This window comes from Puntigrus tetrazona, chromosome 8 (assembly GCF_018831695.1).
Source record: "Puntigrus tetrazona isolate hp1 chromosome 8, ASM1883169v1, whole genome shotgun sequence".
Taxonomy (NCBI): domain Eukaryota; kingdom Metazoa; phylum Chordata; class Actinopteri; order Cypriniformes; family Cyprinidae; genus Puntigrus; species Puntigrus tetrazona.
The window spans coordinates 9868834-9886412 of record NC_056706.1 but is presented as its reverse complement, the minus strand read 5'-3'; the positions used below and the strand labels follow the sequence as shown (position 1 = coordinate 9886412).

At 36.9% G+C, this 17579-nt stretch overlaps 1 protein-coding gene across 4 annotated transcripts in view; it reads right to left on the bottom strand.

Moving 5' to 3' along the window:
- Nucleotides 1-17579, bottom strand: part of fcho1 (FCH and mu domain containing endocytic adaptor 1) — a 37264-nt gene that overhangs the window by 14050 nt on the left and 5635 nt on the right. For 3 of the 4 annotated variants that reach the window (XM_043246902.1, XM_043246904.1, XM_043246906.1), the window contains exons 2-8: nt 12843-12896; nt 5078-5169; nt 3122-3196; nt 2384-2525; nt 2039-2191; nt 1038-1142; nt 24-122 (exon numbers count right to left, since the gene is read on the bottom strand). In XM_043246902.1, the coding sequence (XP_043102837.1) occupies nt 24-122; nt 1038-1142; nt 2039-2191; nt 2384-2525; nt 3122-3196; nt 5078-5169; nt 12843-12875 (699 nt within the window). In that variant the 5' untranslated portion in view covers nt 12876-12896. The remainder of the gene's footprint in view (nt 1-23; nt 123-1037; nt 1143-2038; nt 2192-2383; nt 2526-3121; nt 3197-5077; nt 5170-12842; nt 12897-17579) is intronic. The other variant, XM_043246903.1, reaches the window with a different exon arrangement.

The following is a 17579-nucleotide window of genomic DNA, read 5'->3' as shown; positions in this document are numbered from 1 at the left end:
TAAACCCCCGGAGTGAGCCTTACCTGCCCAACCTGTACGTGTGTGTCTTCAATGGAGTGTGAATACCCTTTGATCAGTAGCTTCATCTGACGTAAATGAGCCTCCTCGATATCTTGAAATTTCTGCAGATGTAGAAGAACAAATGTGAAGGGAAGCTACTGACCTCTACTGATCTGACTCTTGACTGTTTTTGCATTTTTGCTTAATAAAAGTATCATCTTCTCAAAGTTCTGAACAGTAATGTATATCGTGAAAATTTATAGTACAGTATAGGCTTAACCGTCTTATTGTTTTAAAATGTTAAACAAAAATATAACCGAAAAAAAAACACAGGTATTTTATAAAATAATTATACTACTTCACTGCCTTAATTTTTTATTCATTACCACCAGATATTAATGAAAGCATTTTAAGCAAAATTAAACCTAAGATCTTCTAAAAAAAATTTGATAAACCTATTTGGAATTATTAACAAAAGAAATTGAAATAATTAGAGCTGAATATATGTGGCAAAATATGGATATTTTCTGACATTGTTTTAATTTCAAGAGATGGAGCTAAAAAGCATTTTATTACACTGCACAAGCATATTTGCGACTTTAATATTCAAACTTTTACAGAACTAGCCCTAGCATTTAATAGTGGTCAGCCTCTATAATTTAAAGATTATTGTTAATGCCCTAATTGTAGGATATCACGAGTGATCTCAGAGTGATGTCAGGACTCTTACATTTTACTGATTCATCCTTTCTTTGCTCTCAAATTATTCATACTTGCAGGTCGACACCAGGCAGAAATAGACTGTAGGCATGCAATCATTTTGTCAAACAGACTGCTTTAATGGCTTTGTAGCCATGGTAACTTTACATTGCTTGAGATCATTGAAATACTGTAAAATTTGCTTTGAAGGTCTAGATTATGAAAAAGTTCTAGGTTATGAGACCCTGCTTTACCCTGCTTTAAAAATCTTTCACACATGCGACTGCAGTCTGTGCTTATGCCCTTAGCAAGGTTGGAAAAAACTGAAAATCACCAACCTGTGCTGATTCACTCATTTTTTGTTCAAAGTCTCTTCCAGCACGGTTAAACTTCTCAATAGACCCTGCAAAAGACTCAGCTGCCTTCTTAGATTTCAATTCAGCCTGAGAAAAGAGAAAGAAATATAAATATGAAATTAAGTCTTAAGGCTACCAACTTAAAACATAATGCTGCTCCTCATGCCATTCTCGTCTAGAAAAAGCAAAGAAAGCAAGAAAACTTCTAAAAAAGCAAAAAAACTTGTGTCTATAGGTGTCTATAGTTTTCACACTGAGTAGTTCTACTAGCCAGTTGGTTTCTAGAGAACCACAAAGCACCATTTTCCCGGTGGCATTCGCTCCAGCAGAAGGAACTCAGAAGCGGCTGACACCAAAGTCTTTATATGCAGCATTTACAAACATCAACAACTGTTGAATAGAGGATGCCATGTTCAGAGCTGTTTTTGTTAAGTCTCGTAATTTTTGTAATAACAGAGACAGGAATGTAAACAAACAATTTACACATATGAAAAAATATGAAAATCTGAGTAAGTTTCCTGTGACCGCTTGCAGTGTTATACATCATCAGGCTGAGTAAAGAACGCAACACTGCAGATAACTAGTAAATACTGTTATCGCTGTTTTTCATGTTTGTGTAGTTACATGGCTTTTTAAAAATAAGTAGAGGTGTTTCATATACAGTACATTTGGCCAATCAGCGTATACTTACGTCAGTTCCTAAACAGTTCTTAGAACTAAATATGTTCCTAGTTCCTGTGGTGTGAACAAGTCAAAAAGTGGGTAATTCTACCCATAGTTCTAGGAACTATGAAAAGGTTCCTCGGTTCCAAAAGCCCCTATTAGCTTTGTTCAAGAGAAAAGTAGTAGAGGCTACTTTGTTAATATACTGTACTTTTAAATCAGTTTAATGGATCAGTTGACATGGTTCACAACTCTGGTTCCCAAGTCAAACTGGCCATTTTATCTCTGAATAACCTGAATGGGTATACACACAAACACACCTTTTCCAGTTCTTTCTGAGGTACTCCTTCTTTGCGCAGTCTCTCCAACTCTATACACTTGCTGTGATAGCCTTCTCTGGCCTTCTGCAGGTGGCCGTTCTGCACTTGAAGAGACTGCACTGACTCCAGAGTCCCAATCACTTCCTCTTTCGTCTACATAAAATACAGCAGATTTAAATACACAAATAGATATCAACCACAAATCTAGAACCCGGTGTGCTCATTCTGAAATACTGTAGGGGATCAGAAACTGTGATGGTTAATGACACCTAATGCGCATTTATAGCTATAAAAGACAGTTATCAGAGACATAGGCAGAATATCAGAGGCAATCAGGCTATTAACCTTGCGGTGAATTTTGACTTGCTCCTCACTGTACTTGTTGATATCACGGATGAGGTCGTTCATCTTCCTCATGAGCTCCAGGTGGCAGAGGGCCAGCTTGTCCGAGGACACGCGAAACACGTCCCACATGGGGGCGAACGTGCTGAGGAGAAAAGCAGGTGGTTAGATGATGATGTATGGAAGTGCGTAAGCCACTTGGATTTCTTACAGCACAGCAGTATTAGAAAAACAACAGGCTTCCTTGTCTTTGTAAGTCTACTTCTCCATTCTCCCAAAGATACCCCAAAAATAAGTTTGTAGGAAAAAAATAACTCTTCACTCTTTATTAAATTCGGCTCCATACCCACTTTGCATCATTGCAAAGTCTGTTTTTACAGTGTGATCGTTTTGTGACAACTAGCGCATGTTTGCACAGACAGGAAGTGAGGGGAAGAGAGCAGAGGAAAGAGCAAACCATAGCAATGACTTTTCGACCAATTACACACAACCGCACGTACTCGCACACACAAAAATACACACATACAACCCACACATACATCCCTGCTTATAAGTATCTATAATTATTAGCAGCAGGCCAAACTTCGCAAGAGAAAATGTTTTAAGCTTTGTTCAGACGCAAGCAGTGATTTTCAACACATAATAACTTTAAGTGCAATATTTTTTACCTACTCTGGTTTTTACTGAACCTGTAAAATGTTAAAATCCTAATCTTATAATAACAGGAATAACATCACTCACCCGAGAGGGCTTCCATTGCTAGCCATCTTAGCAAGCTTACTCATGGATTTCGAGTAAGTCTCCTCAACAGCCGCTCTTAAATGCAAAGACAAACACACACACACACACACACACACACACACACACACACACACACACACACACACACACACACAGTAAGTAAGTAATGGATTTGTGTATAAATTTTTAGCACCAATATTTAGGCCTCAAAGGTCACAAACAGTTCTCCAATGGAAAGCGTTTATATTCATAATAGTGCACACAATACATTTGAAAAAATTAAAATAAAATATGTGAGGTAGAACGCTTACATAAAATTAAGCGCAGTCTACACTCAAATGTCATAATGTTACAGTTTTACTTTTTAATTCAAGTAACTTGATATTAGCCATAAGAAAATAACAATAATAAAAAAAATCATCTATATTGTTTGAGACTACTGAAAGGTTTTGAATATGGCATGTTTTTGCAAGGGACTTACAAAGCAATCGACAGCATGAAAACTCCATGAAAAGGTTCATGGACAAAAGCTGAAAAGACCAAGTATTTCTCATCAACCACTACGTGATCTGTTTCTCAGATAAGACAAGCTTTTTCATTTTTACTCATGGGAAAAGGATGTTGTCATTATCATTCCAGCGCGCCTAGCTATATTGTTGGCCTTATCTCTTAGAAATCATCTTATTTGATTCTTACAAGTGAAATTTTGCTTTCTGTTGGGACAGCACAATGGAAAGTCAAGTCAGATTCTTCAAGGAACGCAGCCACTTTGAGGCACAATGTCCTGAGTGCATGCAAAATGGCCTTTGAAAATTGATTTATGTAATTTATTGCACAAGCTACGCTTTTATCAGGGACATATTTGTCTCTCTCAATTTCTCAGCACTATCCTCCAGGGCTTTCCTGGATGGATTTCTAACATAAAAAAAAATTAAAAATACAATTCAATCCTCCAGTCCATGACAGAGGGTGCCTGCATTCAACTCCATTATAACGAATTGAAGGGACTATGAAAGTTGGCAGGAGGCTTGGCAGAGCTGTAAGATGTCTCTGTTCTCACTGCAAGATGAGAGAGTCGTTTTGGAGTGTTCGTTTTAATTATTGCAATTAGCTCCAACTCAAATGTCTACTACAAACCAAAAGGAATGCTCACACATCCCACATATGCTGTCAGTAGAACGAAGAGAAGATTAAGCTTCCTTCGTCTGCTTTATATGCTGAATGTACGACATTTTCTGACTGCTGAGCTGCCTTGCATTTGTAGACGTGTGCATGAGTGGACAGCGAGCACCCTTGACTGCTCTCACATTTGTGTGTTTTGACACTGTGCTGTGTGCTGAAAGACAGAACTGTGGTGTGAAGCAATCAACCAAAGAGCTAAATAAAATCTGAGCAAAAACAATCAACTCTATCACTATGACGTTTGCCTCAAAAAGCTTTTAATTTGCTGCTTATTAATAGTAAGGTAGTTGTTAACTTTATGTATTGGGTAGGATCATGTCATGCAAAAATGTTTTGTAAATACTAATAAATGGCTAATATGTTAATAAGCAACTAGCTAATAGTTGGAAGTGTTCACTATACTAAAGTATTACCAAATCAATGATATCAGTTATACATTATATATAACATTACATTATAGAGTACTATGTTACTTTGTTTGTACTGTAATGTAATAAGTTTAAATAAGACAAAACACTGCAACAATGTGGTATTGCACCAACATAAATTAACATAACAAAGGAATTTAACAATATAGTTATCAGAATATAACAATAATGTTATCATAACACAAAAAAATCCAACTTTAATTTCACTTTAAAAACACAACTGCTGCTGATGAGTTAGAAATTTAAGAAGTGAGGAGTAGAAAATTTCACTTCACATTCCTGACAGTACCAGTTACACCATCCCGCCCCCATCACCATGACGACTCCTCCCAAAACAACACCTCACCTCTCACGCACAAACTCAGCCAACTCTTTGGTGGCGATCTGTCCATGCTTCATGTTGTGGTAGAGAACGTCGAAACCTGCATTCTTCTCTCCCTGTGAACAAACAAAAACACCACCATAAGGTACATTCCTGCAGTGTGTGTAAAAATTACTCATTCTTGGAAACAAATAAAGTGTTCGAATAAAAATAGCAAGAGGAAATTGGAAGATTGCACTGTCGACTGTGGGCTGTTGCCTACAGCAGGCGCAAAATACAATATGTGCCTGTACAGAATGGCAGCATTTGTAAACAAATATCATTGTTTTCAAAACACATGAGATATTTTAAAGGTCAGAGAGACCTACAAAATGTAAAAAAAACAGTAAATAAGTCTAATATCTCAAGTTATGCTGTGAGCTTTCATGAAGCTGATTGAGGACTAAAACTGGTTCAAACACACAAACTTCCTCTAACATCACTGCCTTCCTTTTTCTTAAAAATACCTCAAAATCACAGTGCAGTGTGGTTTAGTAAAAAAAATACAACAGAAAAATCGCACAGCGGTGTGTGCAAGACATGCCACGTAAGCAAGGAGCACAGTACACAGATTTCCCTTAAAGGCCAAGGCCCAGTAGGGAGATCCTCAGATGATAACCTTTGGAACAAAGTACCGGCACATCCTGCGGTCAAAGTTAGCAAGTATAAAAATAGCCCCCTTTCTTTGAGCAAACAGAAAAATGTCAACAAACGGGAGACAGAAAGAAATGACAGAACAAGGGCAGTCACTGGCCGTAAATACCTACACACCATAGAAACAACTTCCCAGGTAAAAGAAAAATGCAAAGGATGGAAACGGGAAAACATACTATAAAACTAAATTTGCTTTACTTTACTTCACACAAATACTGGAAAAATGGAAAGTATATTACTGATGAAGACAAGTGCAGAGGTTAAAGCAGAAAAAATTAATTCCCAGGGCGCGGGAAGACAAGAAGAATGAAAGTTATATAATACACTGCTTATCGACACTAGGGGTTTGAAAATACACTTAGCTCATGTGATGAGACAAAATACAGATACTTGGTTCACTAGAACAAGACAATGTTTTAATACCATTTTTAAGAAATTTTAATTGACAAATTATTTGTCTTTTAAATTACCAAAAGTAAAACAACACAGTTGTATTTTGAAATATTTTAGAGCAGTTTTTGCAATGATCAAGTAATCTACTGGTTATTTTGGCAATCGAGATTCGGATTATATAGACATCTTAAACGAAAAGTACCAGATTTGGCTTGGAACCGAACAGAGAGCACCTCTTCAGCTGGGTCTCGGTTCGGTTGTTTGGCGAGCGCCAGAGAGCGATTGCTATATTCACACCTGCCCAGAAGGTCCGCACCAAAAGGGGAAACTAACTTGAGTTTGTTTCAATTGAACCAAACAAGACAGGTGTGAATACACCCCAAGATACAAAATTCAGATCATACTGCAGCTTCCAGTTTTTAGATGAAAAATTCCAAACTCAAGTTTCTAAAATATAAAATTCAGATCATGCATAAAGTACAAAAAAAAAATCTTCAGCTTCAGTTTTTTATATGAAGAAATTGTGAACTTCACCTTCAAGATTTTAAAATACAAAAGTCAGACCATGCATAAAACACAAAAGACTACAGCTTCAAGTTTTTAAAGTAATTACAAGCTCCAAATTTAAGATTGTAAGATGAAAAATTCAGATCGCACATAAAACTGGGTCAAAGGTCAAGCTTTAGTGTTCCACAGGGGAAAATGGAAGTCATTACAATAGATTTTGGCATGGTGAAGTACCAAAAAACAACTGAACCAAATTTAACAAACAAATAATTGTTGCAGTATTGTAACTGGTTTGGTTTAAAACCCCTATGAAAAAATAAATGTGAAAATCAATCAGCATGAAAAAGTAGGTTCGCTTTATGAAGTTCCTGTGTCACTATGCAGTCAGGTTATCAGTTACCCAGGGACCCTTCTGGTCTTCAATTTAAATCTTTTGTTTGTACATGATCACAGAATAGCTGTTTAAAGAACAGGTTCCAAAATAACAAAACCAGTAATAACAAAACGTGTAATTTTAATCTTGAACCAAAATGAAAACAACAGCTGATGTTTGTTGTGTAGCCAGTATGCTTGTTGAAACCTGACCCCTTTGGAAAGCTGATCTCCCATGATTCTCTCTGCTCTGCCCACACAGCACAGGTAAAAAAGCACCCCTTTTAAAGTGTTCTCTCTCCTCCCTGCCCCGTTCTCTCTCTTTTTATATGAATGTGATGGTAAACAAGTATCTGGCAAGTAAACTGACAGTCTTTTCCCCCGACACTTCAGTCAGAATTCGGTGCTGAAAGCAAATGAAATGATAGGCCATCTGCCGACACCCAGAGTATTTCTGTTCTTTCACAGCTTCATTCCCTGAAGTTCATTTGCAAAGTATACAGCCGTATCTGCCATTCACCTTATCTAATGCGATGCCGCCACAGAGGATGCTTTGTGTTTGAAGAGAGCATGACAGACAGGGAGCGAGAAACAGAACGGCTGCAGTGACATTAAACAGGGCTGCAGGTGTTGAAAGAGAAATTCCAATCCGCTCCGTATTAACGTGTCTCCTACCAAGATAGCGGTTGCTAAAGCGACAGGGTTCCCCTGGTAACTGAGAGAGTGGGAGACACATGACGGCTCATTCCATACGGTGACAGACATACATGTGCCGGGGCTGGAGAGGGGCTGAAGTACTCCTCCTTGTTATAAACAAGACCCAAGGCATTTTAAAAAAATGTAACACCTCAGGAAGAGGTGAAAAACTAGTTTATATATACACAGACAGACATCTTTGGACAATGTGTTCTGTCCTGTATTGTTTTTTTCAGCATCTAAGCATCTAAGTAAAGGTGGTCAATATGACCAAAATCTTATAATCATGATACAAAGTCATTTTATCTCATGGTAACGATATATATATTACTTATTTTTGTTTTAAATATTTCATAATTATTGTCATCAGTGTCATAATACAACAATACTAGCCTAAATAAAAAATAAATATAAATTAAATTAAGACTCGTTACACGCAACAGGCCAAAAAACTACAGTAGAACAAACAAATAAGAAATTCTACATGTACATTGTATAAGGTAATCAAATCTATAAAATACATTCACTACATTTGCTTTCGCTTAATACCTAAATTACCTACCTATGTTTCTTGCAAAGACAGGCATGTTAACAGAGTTTGTGTATTTGACTGTTCAAGGCCTATTTAATGCACATTTAATGTAGATACGATATTACACTAAAAATAATATTTCAGTCATTCAAAAATGTTTTTAAAAAATTTTCGACCGTTGACTGTGTTACTTGTCATTTCTTTTTAATTAACATTTTACAACACAAAATGTCACCAAATGTCCAGAGGATTTTTAACCTCTAACTTTCCCATCATGCCTTGTCAAAGGGCTTCTCTGTTAAAAGTCAGTTTGAGCGTGAAGCTGAACATCCAACAGTAGCGTCTTCTAAGAACCACCACAATGACAACCTGTGTTAGTCTGCAAATCGTAATCACTTGATTTTAATTCCCCCTGTGCTCTAAACACACAAGCAGGGATGATGACTTTAACAGGGTGTAAGGACTAACATGGAGTTTGATGAATGAGCTATGTCATATGAATGTTGTAATTGGAAGATTGCAGGGCGTTCCAGTGCCATGATGCTCAGGGCAGTGAGGAAATCATGTGAGACACAATAAACACACACACACACAAACGACAGAACCGAACACCATGTTCACTGTAGTCCCTCCGAAAACCTCACAGTAGCTCATGGTGTACGCAAATGAAAATGAAGTTTTAAACTAACAGATAGTCTTGTTCAATGCTTACAAATCAAGCTTAAATGAATGCTAAATGCCCTAAAACATTGCTCTTGGCGTCAATTCTTAAAACCCAAAGATCAGTATTTTAAAGATATCCATGCCCATCTTAGCTGTGTGAAAACTTATTATTATTTAATATTTTCATTTTAAAGTCACCCGAAATCACTTTGAGATCTCTGAAGTAAAATACAGATTTAAAATCATAAGATATAGTTTATTAGCTATGATACAGTTTTGATACCGTTTTCCTTGCATAGGAAACACTGGCAACGAACGATGCCTGGGAAAAACAGCTAACCTTAAAAAAAGCATATACATGAACTCAAATTGGAAATAAAACAGTTATCAAATGAGCATATTTTGTCTTATTCTGTGTCCTTGCACACTGAGCTATGAATGTGAAAGCACAAAACATTGAACTGGGTGGGTGAAAGTTTCTGAGACAGTGTGCAAACGTGAGGTTGTATTTATATTTTAACATATTTTAACATTTTGGATTGAGTGTGAAAACTGTAACAGATTACAGTTACATTTAAATCACATCATTTTAATTCAATTACAAAATTCTGTTATACGTACAGTTACTAGTTACTCTGCTGAATCAAATCAAAACCAATTCAAACTTTTCAGACCTGAATCAAAATAATTCTCAGTGATCTTTTTTTTCTTTTTATCATTCTCCTCTTCATCATGAAGATCACTTTAGTATGTTTAGTATTGAATTATATTTGTTATTTAGATATTTCATTATTTGCTCATTTCAGAACTCCCTGCAGAGGTGCTGTAGTGTTACAGGATTTATACTGCTGACTCTGCAGTAAAACACACACACACACACACACACACACACACACACACACACACACACACTCAGTCCTGTCACCCCTGATGAATAACTGCATTAGCTCTAAGGTGAGAAAGAGAGAAATCATTGACATCACTGTCCTCTCTTTTACCTTTATCTAGACAGGTCTTGATTTAAAAATGTATGGGACAACAAGACAGATATATTATAATTGTAATGTTTCTCTTGAATTGGAGATGAAGACAGAACTTAAAATGAGTGGTGCTTGCTACATTTTGTATAATTGTATATACAATACTATATATGCTGAAAGAAAGACATTGTTAAAGGAACAGTTCACCCAAAAATGAAAACTACCCAATATATGGGTATATGTATATGACTTTCTTCTTTTAGATGAACACAGTCAGAGTTTTTTTTTTTTTATGTATCCTGGCTCTTCCAAGCTTGGTAATGCTTGAGGATAGTAGTCATTATAAGCTCCAAGCTCCATACTTATATGTCCTCTTAAGAAAATCGATGGATTTTGTAACAAAAACATTTCTTATAACGTAAATAACTGATTGTGTTATTTTTCATTAGAACGCTGAGTTCTGGCTTCCTATCTGATCTATGAATCTGCGATGTATGACGTAACTTACATCATACGTCAAGTCTGAAGTCTGCAAAGAAGCTGTAACTCAGCGCTCAGTCAAGTTATTTACTTAATTTTAAAACTAGAAATATTCTTGTTACAAAAAGTCATGAATCTGCATCAGAGGATATGTGATATCCCTCCGAAGTCATATAGGTTAGTTTTACATTACTTGTACTTGCAGATATATTTGACTGACTGAACTTCAAAATAACGGTCGCTATCTACCAGCATTACCAAGCTTGGAACCTAGGATGGCATCAAGGTGAGTAAAATATGGGCTAAGTTTAATTTTTGGGTGAACTATTCCTTTAAGTGTGTGCTAATCGGGTAACAAATTAACAAATTCTACTATTAGAATACTACTATAAAGAATGACTCCTAATTATTTATTATGAATAATTTGGAATAATACATATACCTGAATATTTTTAAATACTTAATTATACAAAGTTATACTGTACTTGACTGCACAGTCCTGGAAAGTTCATATGCAACGTGATGACCAATTTAATGACCCAATTAATAATCACACACATTTAAATATAAATCCACAAACCTTAATTATAAAAATGTGATGGAGAAAACGCCAATGAATAAATGAATATTAAAAAAAACATATCAAACAGAACAAAAGATCTCATTATGAAAGGCAATTTGTTAAATTTATAGAAGTTGATGAGGTTTGATTTGGCGCCACATTTCACGCAACATGATCTGGTCAATCATTTTTCCCATGCAGGCAAAGGCTAAAAAATACACGTTTCTATAGAGTCCTGAGACGGTCGAGCCTTAAGCTTTTTGTTAGACTATACTCTCATCTTCGAAAGCTCCAAAGCCATGACACTGAGAAAATCTGCATCCAACCTCACCAAACTGAATTAGTTCAAAACTGATTAGGCTGTTAAATTGGCTCTCTGTTGTGCGACAAACATCTGACGGCCTGCTGAACGCCCTGTTTTTCTTCTGAGGAGGAAACAGATTGAAGACAGCCGTAAGGATGAAGACCCACTAGCTAAATAGGGAATGTGCTTAATCACTGCGTTTGCGAATTCCCTCTCTGAGACTTAATTAATCATGCATTTTCAGTAATTACCCAAATGTGTCGTCTCAGTCATTTCACACAGGTGTTTTAATTCAGTGCTGCAAAAACAATCAGAGAAGCACGAACACACAAAACAGACAACTACGATGAGCACATTGTATGCAAACACACAGACACACTATTAGAATGAAAATTAATATCTTTAAAGTCAACATAAATCAGTGCTTAATTTCATGCTAACACTAACAACCATTCAGATCATCAAACATCATTAAAAAAAAAAGGAAATAAAAACAATAATATTACGCATTTACATATTTTTTTAAATATTATATTCTAATTATACTATATTAAAATAATGTATCAACTTATCTCTGACTAACTGGGGGTTTAATATAAATAAACACATTTTTTATAGTAATTTATTACTAGCAAAAAATACTAATAAAAAAATACTACTAATAATAATTAATTTGTCTGAATATTTTTTTCTTTCGACACAGCATGTATTCATGAACCAAGCACAAAAAGACCAAACTGTGCATTGAAGTAAACTGGATCACTTTGATTTCATGTTTCATGTTCATGTCAAGTAACATATAAGAGTGAAGGCTAGAGCGCTTGCATACATCTGCATGAGCGATGAGGGGGTCCAGAGTGAATAATAGTTCTGCATCGATGCTTGGGAGTTTGGGGGGGTGTTTTACACCAGCTTTTTGTGAGAACACAATAGTGGAGGTCTCTGAGTCTACCACAGTCCTGTGACACAAAGCCAGACAACTAGATGACCTTGCTGAAACAGGTCAGCAGACCAAAGGCTGCAACCACACAGAAGAACACAGTAGAGGAACTACAAATGGACGAAAAGGCTGTTATGATTAAACCAGGGAAGCCGTCACTGTATGCTGCTTACTTTTAAGTGATGTTTAGACGCAGACAAAACAGATGTTGTAAATTCCTTTAACATATGGAGGTCTTTATCTTGCAGAAAGGCTTCTGTACTGTTATAATGCGACCTGTATTCAGTAGCAGAGGTTTCTCAATGTTCTGCCTTGATTTCCCTCTCTCCTCCCTATTTATTTGAGAGGGGCAGGCTGGGTATTAAAGTAGGACGCACCTGAAATAGCCCTACCAGGTGTGCTGTAAGAGCAGAGCACGGCTGTCCTCATGGGAAAGCTGACAAAGCCTTGGCCCTCTGCTTTTGTTCTCTCACTTTTTTTTCTTTCTTTGTTCTTTCCTCTCTCCCTCCTTCATATTTTCAATGACGCGACTGAAACAGTCAGCATATTAATCCCAAACTGCTTACAAGGCAACTGTACAAAACGTACACTGAGCAAACATTTGCTCTAACTGTATTGATACAAAGCTGAAACGTTAAAAACTCCATAAGAAATGTGGCAGACTTACCCAAAAATTGTTCTTGAAATACGCCATTTCCATTTAGAGGGTTCCTAGAGAGTTCTGAAAGAGAGAAGAGGGTTATGGCCCGGACATAATATTTGGAGTTGTTTTAATAAACTTATTCTAAAAAATATTAGCAAAACTGAGAATTCTGATATTCATATCAGACTGTAAAAACCCTCTGATATCAACTTATAGATAGCATATAGTGTATATATACAAATATATAGCTATTTGTATACTTAAACTAACAGGCTTTTATTTGTCTGTAAAAATGCACAGGCACAGGGTATCATGAGGTGTCAAAATGACTAATTGAGTATCTTTAAAACAAGAGGGGCTGTCTTTCTCTGTGCATAATCTACTGATATTAGATGTACCTTTGTGAACCCGTTACATGGATACATTTCAGAGAACCGTACAGGAAAGAAACAAGGTACGCAATCAAAACAAGGTTAACCAGGAAAGCAGACTGACATCTAATGCTGATGTAAGCAGGCTCCCGCAGGGGCTAGTGGCAAGAGCTCAAGGCAATTTTAATAAAACCAAACCCACACTGAGACGCGCACACACAAATTTACTCGTTCTGATTCAATGCTCTGGCAGAGCAGATGACACTGTGAAAGTGTCTCTTTGTGAATGTAAATGTCAGCCAACTCAGAAATATAAAACCATCACCTCACCTAATAGCCCGAGCAGCCCACTGAATTCCCTTTTTTTTTGGTTAGGTCTAGTCAGTGAAACCAAATGTAATATTTGTCCTTAAGTTCTGGGTCTAAATGAAACACGAAAATGCTTTTAAAAGTTTAAATGTCAGATCAGAGGTACATACAGAGTCTATTCTGCGGTTGTGTATGTGACGGCTGAACGTCTCTCTGAGGTAAGACAACAGGTGCAAGGAGCTGAGTCACTACAGAACACTCTTCTGTAATACAGCCTCTCTCACTGCACACACACACACACACACTTTCAAGCTCTTTCCTTCCCTCTCCTCATCTTTCCTCACTCTCTATCGTACACACATCCTGTCAGTGACTGTTGGCTCAGAATGTGACCGTAAGCTTAGGTATTTCCAGATCAGTGTCTGTAACGACAGGTTTGTGCTCCTGATTTATTATGCTACAAGCAGCTTACAGCTCAACACCAGGGGCTCATAATGAGGATCCTAACATCAGCCAGGTTAGAATCCGTCAGAAACACCTTTCTCTTTTTACAGGTTTTAGTGGCTGGCTGAACAGTGGAAGTGGACAGGAAGGTACAGGGAGGGAGAATGAAATGGGATCGGGACACAAGCGTCAAAACATATCGGTTCAAACTAATTAAACGCTTTAACTTAATTAGCTGACAACTTACTGTGATTTCAGACTCTGCCGTCTTACTAAATGAAGACATAAACACACAAACAGCATCTCCAGAAGTCATGAGCACTTTACTGCTTGACGTTATATCACATACATAGAACTGTATTCACGGCAACGCATCAAAATAAAATTCAAAGTTTGAAGTTATTATGCCTATCACTATTTTTTTATGCTTTCAAATAATGCTAAAAGCAGAATTTGGAAACAATAAAAAAAATGGTCAGGAAAAAGTAAAACATTTCATCGGGCCCTAAACATGTCATTTTTGTTCAACTTAAATGTATGTGCAAATGAATATGCACAAAATATGTGTATGTATATATGTGTATTGTATCATGATGCACACACACACATACACACACACTAAGTTATTTACACTATCTATCTATCATCTATTATCTACACAGCTGCGTTTAAAATTGAACTGGAAGTTAAGTTCTGGGCGTCTGGTCAGAGGAGAATTGGCTCCAACTGAGTCTGGTTTCTTCCCCAGGTTTTTTTTTCTCCATTCTGTAAGGATGGGGTTTTGGTTCCTTGCCGCTGTCGTCTCTGTCGTTGCTTCGTTGGGGACACTTAACTTCTAGTGATTAACATCAAATTGATTACAGAGACCGTCTCTGCATTTAATAACAAATTGTTCACTCTCGTCATTATACATCCCTGTCATTGTATTCTTCTACTTTATACTGTACAGTGCTTTGATGCAACCTGTGTTGTTAAAAGCGCTATATAAATAAAAATGATTGATTGATATTGTATATATTTATTAGGTATATATAAAACACACATAGTTTTTTTATTAAACATTTACATATTTATATTCATATAATTAGTATTGTTATATATTTCATATACAAACATAAAACATTTTTATGAAATATATACATGTATGTGTGTATTTACATATAAAAAATAAATATATGCACAGTACACACACAAAAACTTTTATTCTGGATTGTTTGACAGCACTTTTCTGCTGATAAATGGCTGACAGAACCAGTCTGGTTGATGTTTTCGCCCATTACAGATATGAAATCAATTTGTTCTACAAATTACAGTCTTTAAAAAACAGTTTTATAGAGTTTAACATTGAGGAAATGGCCTAAATGACAGCGCTGTCCTTGAGTAGATGTGTTTGTGAGGGCCAGGCGTGGGCCCAGCAGAGAGCCGGTTGGAGGTGTGATTCCTGTTATGTTTTTGAGAGCTGGATGCTGGCAGGATCTGCAGCTCATGGAGTGCTGACCACAGGGCTTTTCTCTGGCTGGCCAGGCCTCTCCTGGCACCATTGACGGCCATCAGCCGGTGCACAGCATGACCTCTCACAGACAGGGAAATACTCATGCATACGCCTTGCTCCCTCTCTCCTTCTTTCACACCCCTTTAATTAACTCAAGCCAGCCAACCTTACACCCCTACAGACGACGCAAGCTTGGCAGCGTGGTTCGTTCCAAAAATAAGACTCAGTCATTGGTTCAGAGTGCTCCAAACAGACGTCAGGGTGCAACATGCAGGGGATGAAATACGATCTAACTGGAACTAGAAGGAATTTCAAAATATTGGCTTCTCATACTCTGTAATTAGGTCTATACTGTATGTCAACCATGTATATGTCACTGGACATGACAAAAGCAATACTGAGGTTTTTTCGTACTAAATACTAAAATATTAATTTAACATACGCTTGTTAAAATCAATCACTGGCATGATAATATGCAAAAAATTAGAGGTTTCAGTTAAATAACAAGATATAGCTACATTCCAGCCATTTGGGATCATGGCAAATCTACCCTTTGGGTTTGGCACCAAAACACAGTGAAGCTGGCAGCTGAATTTTCCATTGAAGACTGTAAGCCTTCTAGAGCTCATTCTGTGGTCAGTGTGGAGTGAGTCCTAGAGGATCCATCTGGCGCTCTCGGTTTTAAAGTTTATATTCAGATTATTCTCTAGTTTTTAGTAATAGCTTTTGCCTTTTTCCATACACACACACACACATACATATATTAGGGTTGTACAATTATTACAAAAACCATAGCCTAATCATCCATTATTCGCTTGAAATTGTAATTGCAATTATTAATTATGATTAACAATTTATAATTTGTTTATACCATTGTTTGAAGCAACCTCATGTCATGTTTTTATTTGAAAATAAAAAAAAATTATTAAAAGCTTATATTGCTTTTTTTATAGTACTAAGCCTCAAATGACAGGTTTCTTCTTAAAATTAAAAAAAAAACCTTAAGATAACCTGTACAAAAAAACCCCACATCTTACGGACTTGATTAATTGTCACTAATTTTAACCAGTTATTCTGACTACAGTTTTATCAACTTTTTGTTGAATTGTCACAGTTTAGTTTACAAAAAGCATGTTAAAACTTTGTCTACACTATTGAGTGTTCACAGCAAGTACAGTGATATATAGATGGTATGAAAAATTTACCAAAGGTAAAGCGCACAGCCAGTTGCCCTCATCCCTCTCTGGCAGGATTTAAATGGCAACGCTCAGCACTTTTCATCCTTTTATTCTCGCTCTCTTTCTCAATTTGCTGTGACTGAGAGGATTGTTAGAGAACTATTGGCAGATGCAGATGCCGCTCAGAGGGAAGACGCTGATCTCCTTTCGCTTCCTTTCTATCCGAAGCTTCATATGGTGCTGTATATAAACAGAAGCAGCGTATCACCCCTAGCTGAGCCACTCCAGGAGTGAAGCATGGCTACACAGCCAAGAATCAACAGTAGACAGCCTGCTTGACTACTAGAGCCCCATCTGTCAAAGTCCATGAGTGTGTGTGTAAGGGGAGTGAAACTCCAAAGGAGGAAAAAGGCATGATTTAAAATAAATATTTCTAAAATAATTCGGGGCTGCATTAGAGAAGAACTTGAGGTAGCAAACCAACTAACAGCGGCCTAAAATACATTTATAAGAAATGACAGTACTTAAATCGAATTCCCTGATGAACAACCCTTTAGAGGAAAAAGATGTGCCAAGGCTGTCTGGTGAATTCAGCCTCTAATACTTATTACCGTGTGGGTTAGTGTGAATCAGAGTGTTTTTGTGTCCTTCCTCACCTGCTCTGGCAAAGAACATGAGTTGAGAATATTTCCTGTCAGAGGGGTTTTTACAGATCTTCGGCAGCGCATTGCCAAATTCCCCACCCACCTACAGCAGGCCGGGCCGTCTGTATCTCTGCATCAAAGCTTCAGCAAGATGCCCAGAACTTGATTTGGTGCGATTATGAATACATTTGGGGGGATTTTTTATTGAAAATTCTGAGGCTTATGCTGTAGAAGCCCCGTCTGCTGTTTCCTCAAGAACAAAAAGCCCTTACAAAATGTTATGAGTAATATTCAAGTTACTTAGAAAACCTAATGATTTAGTA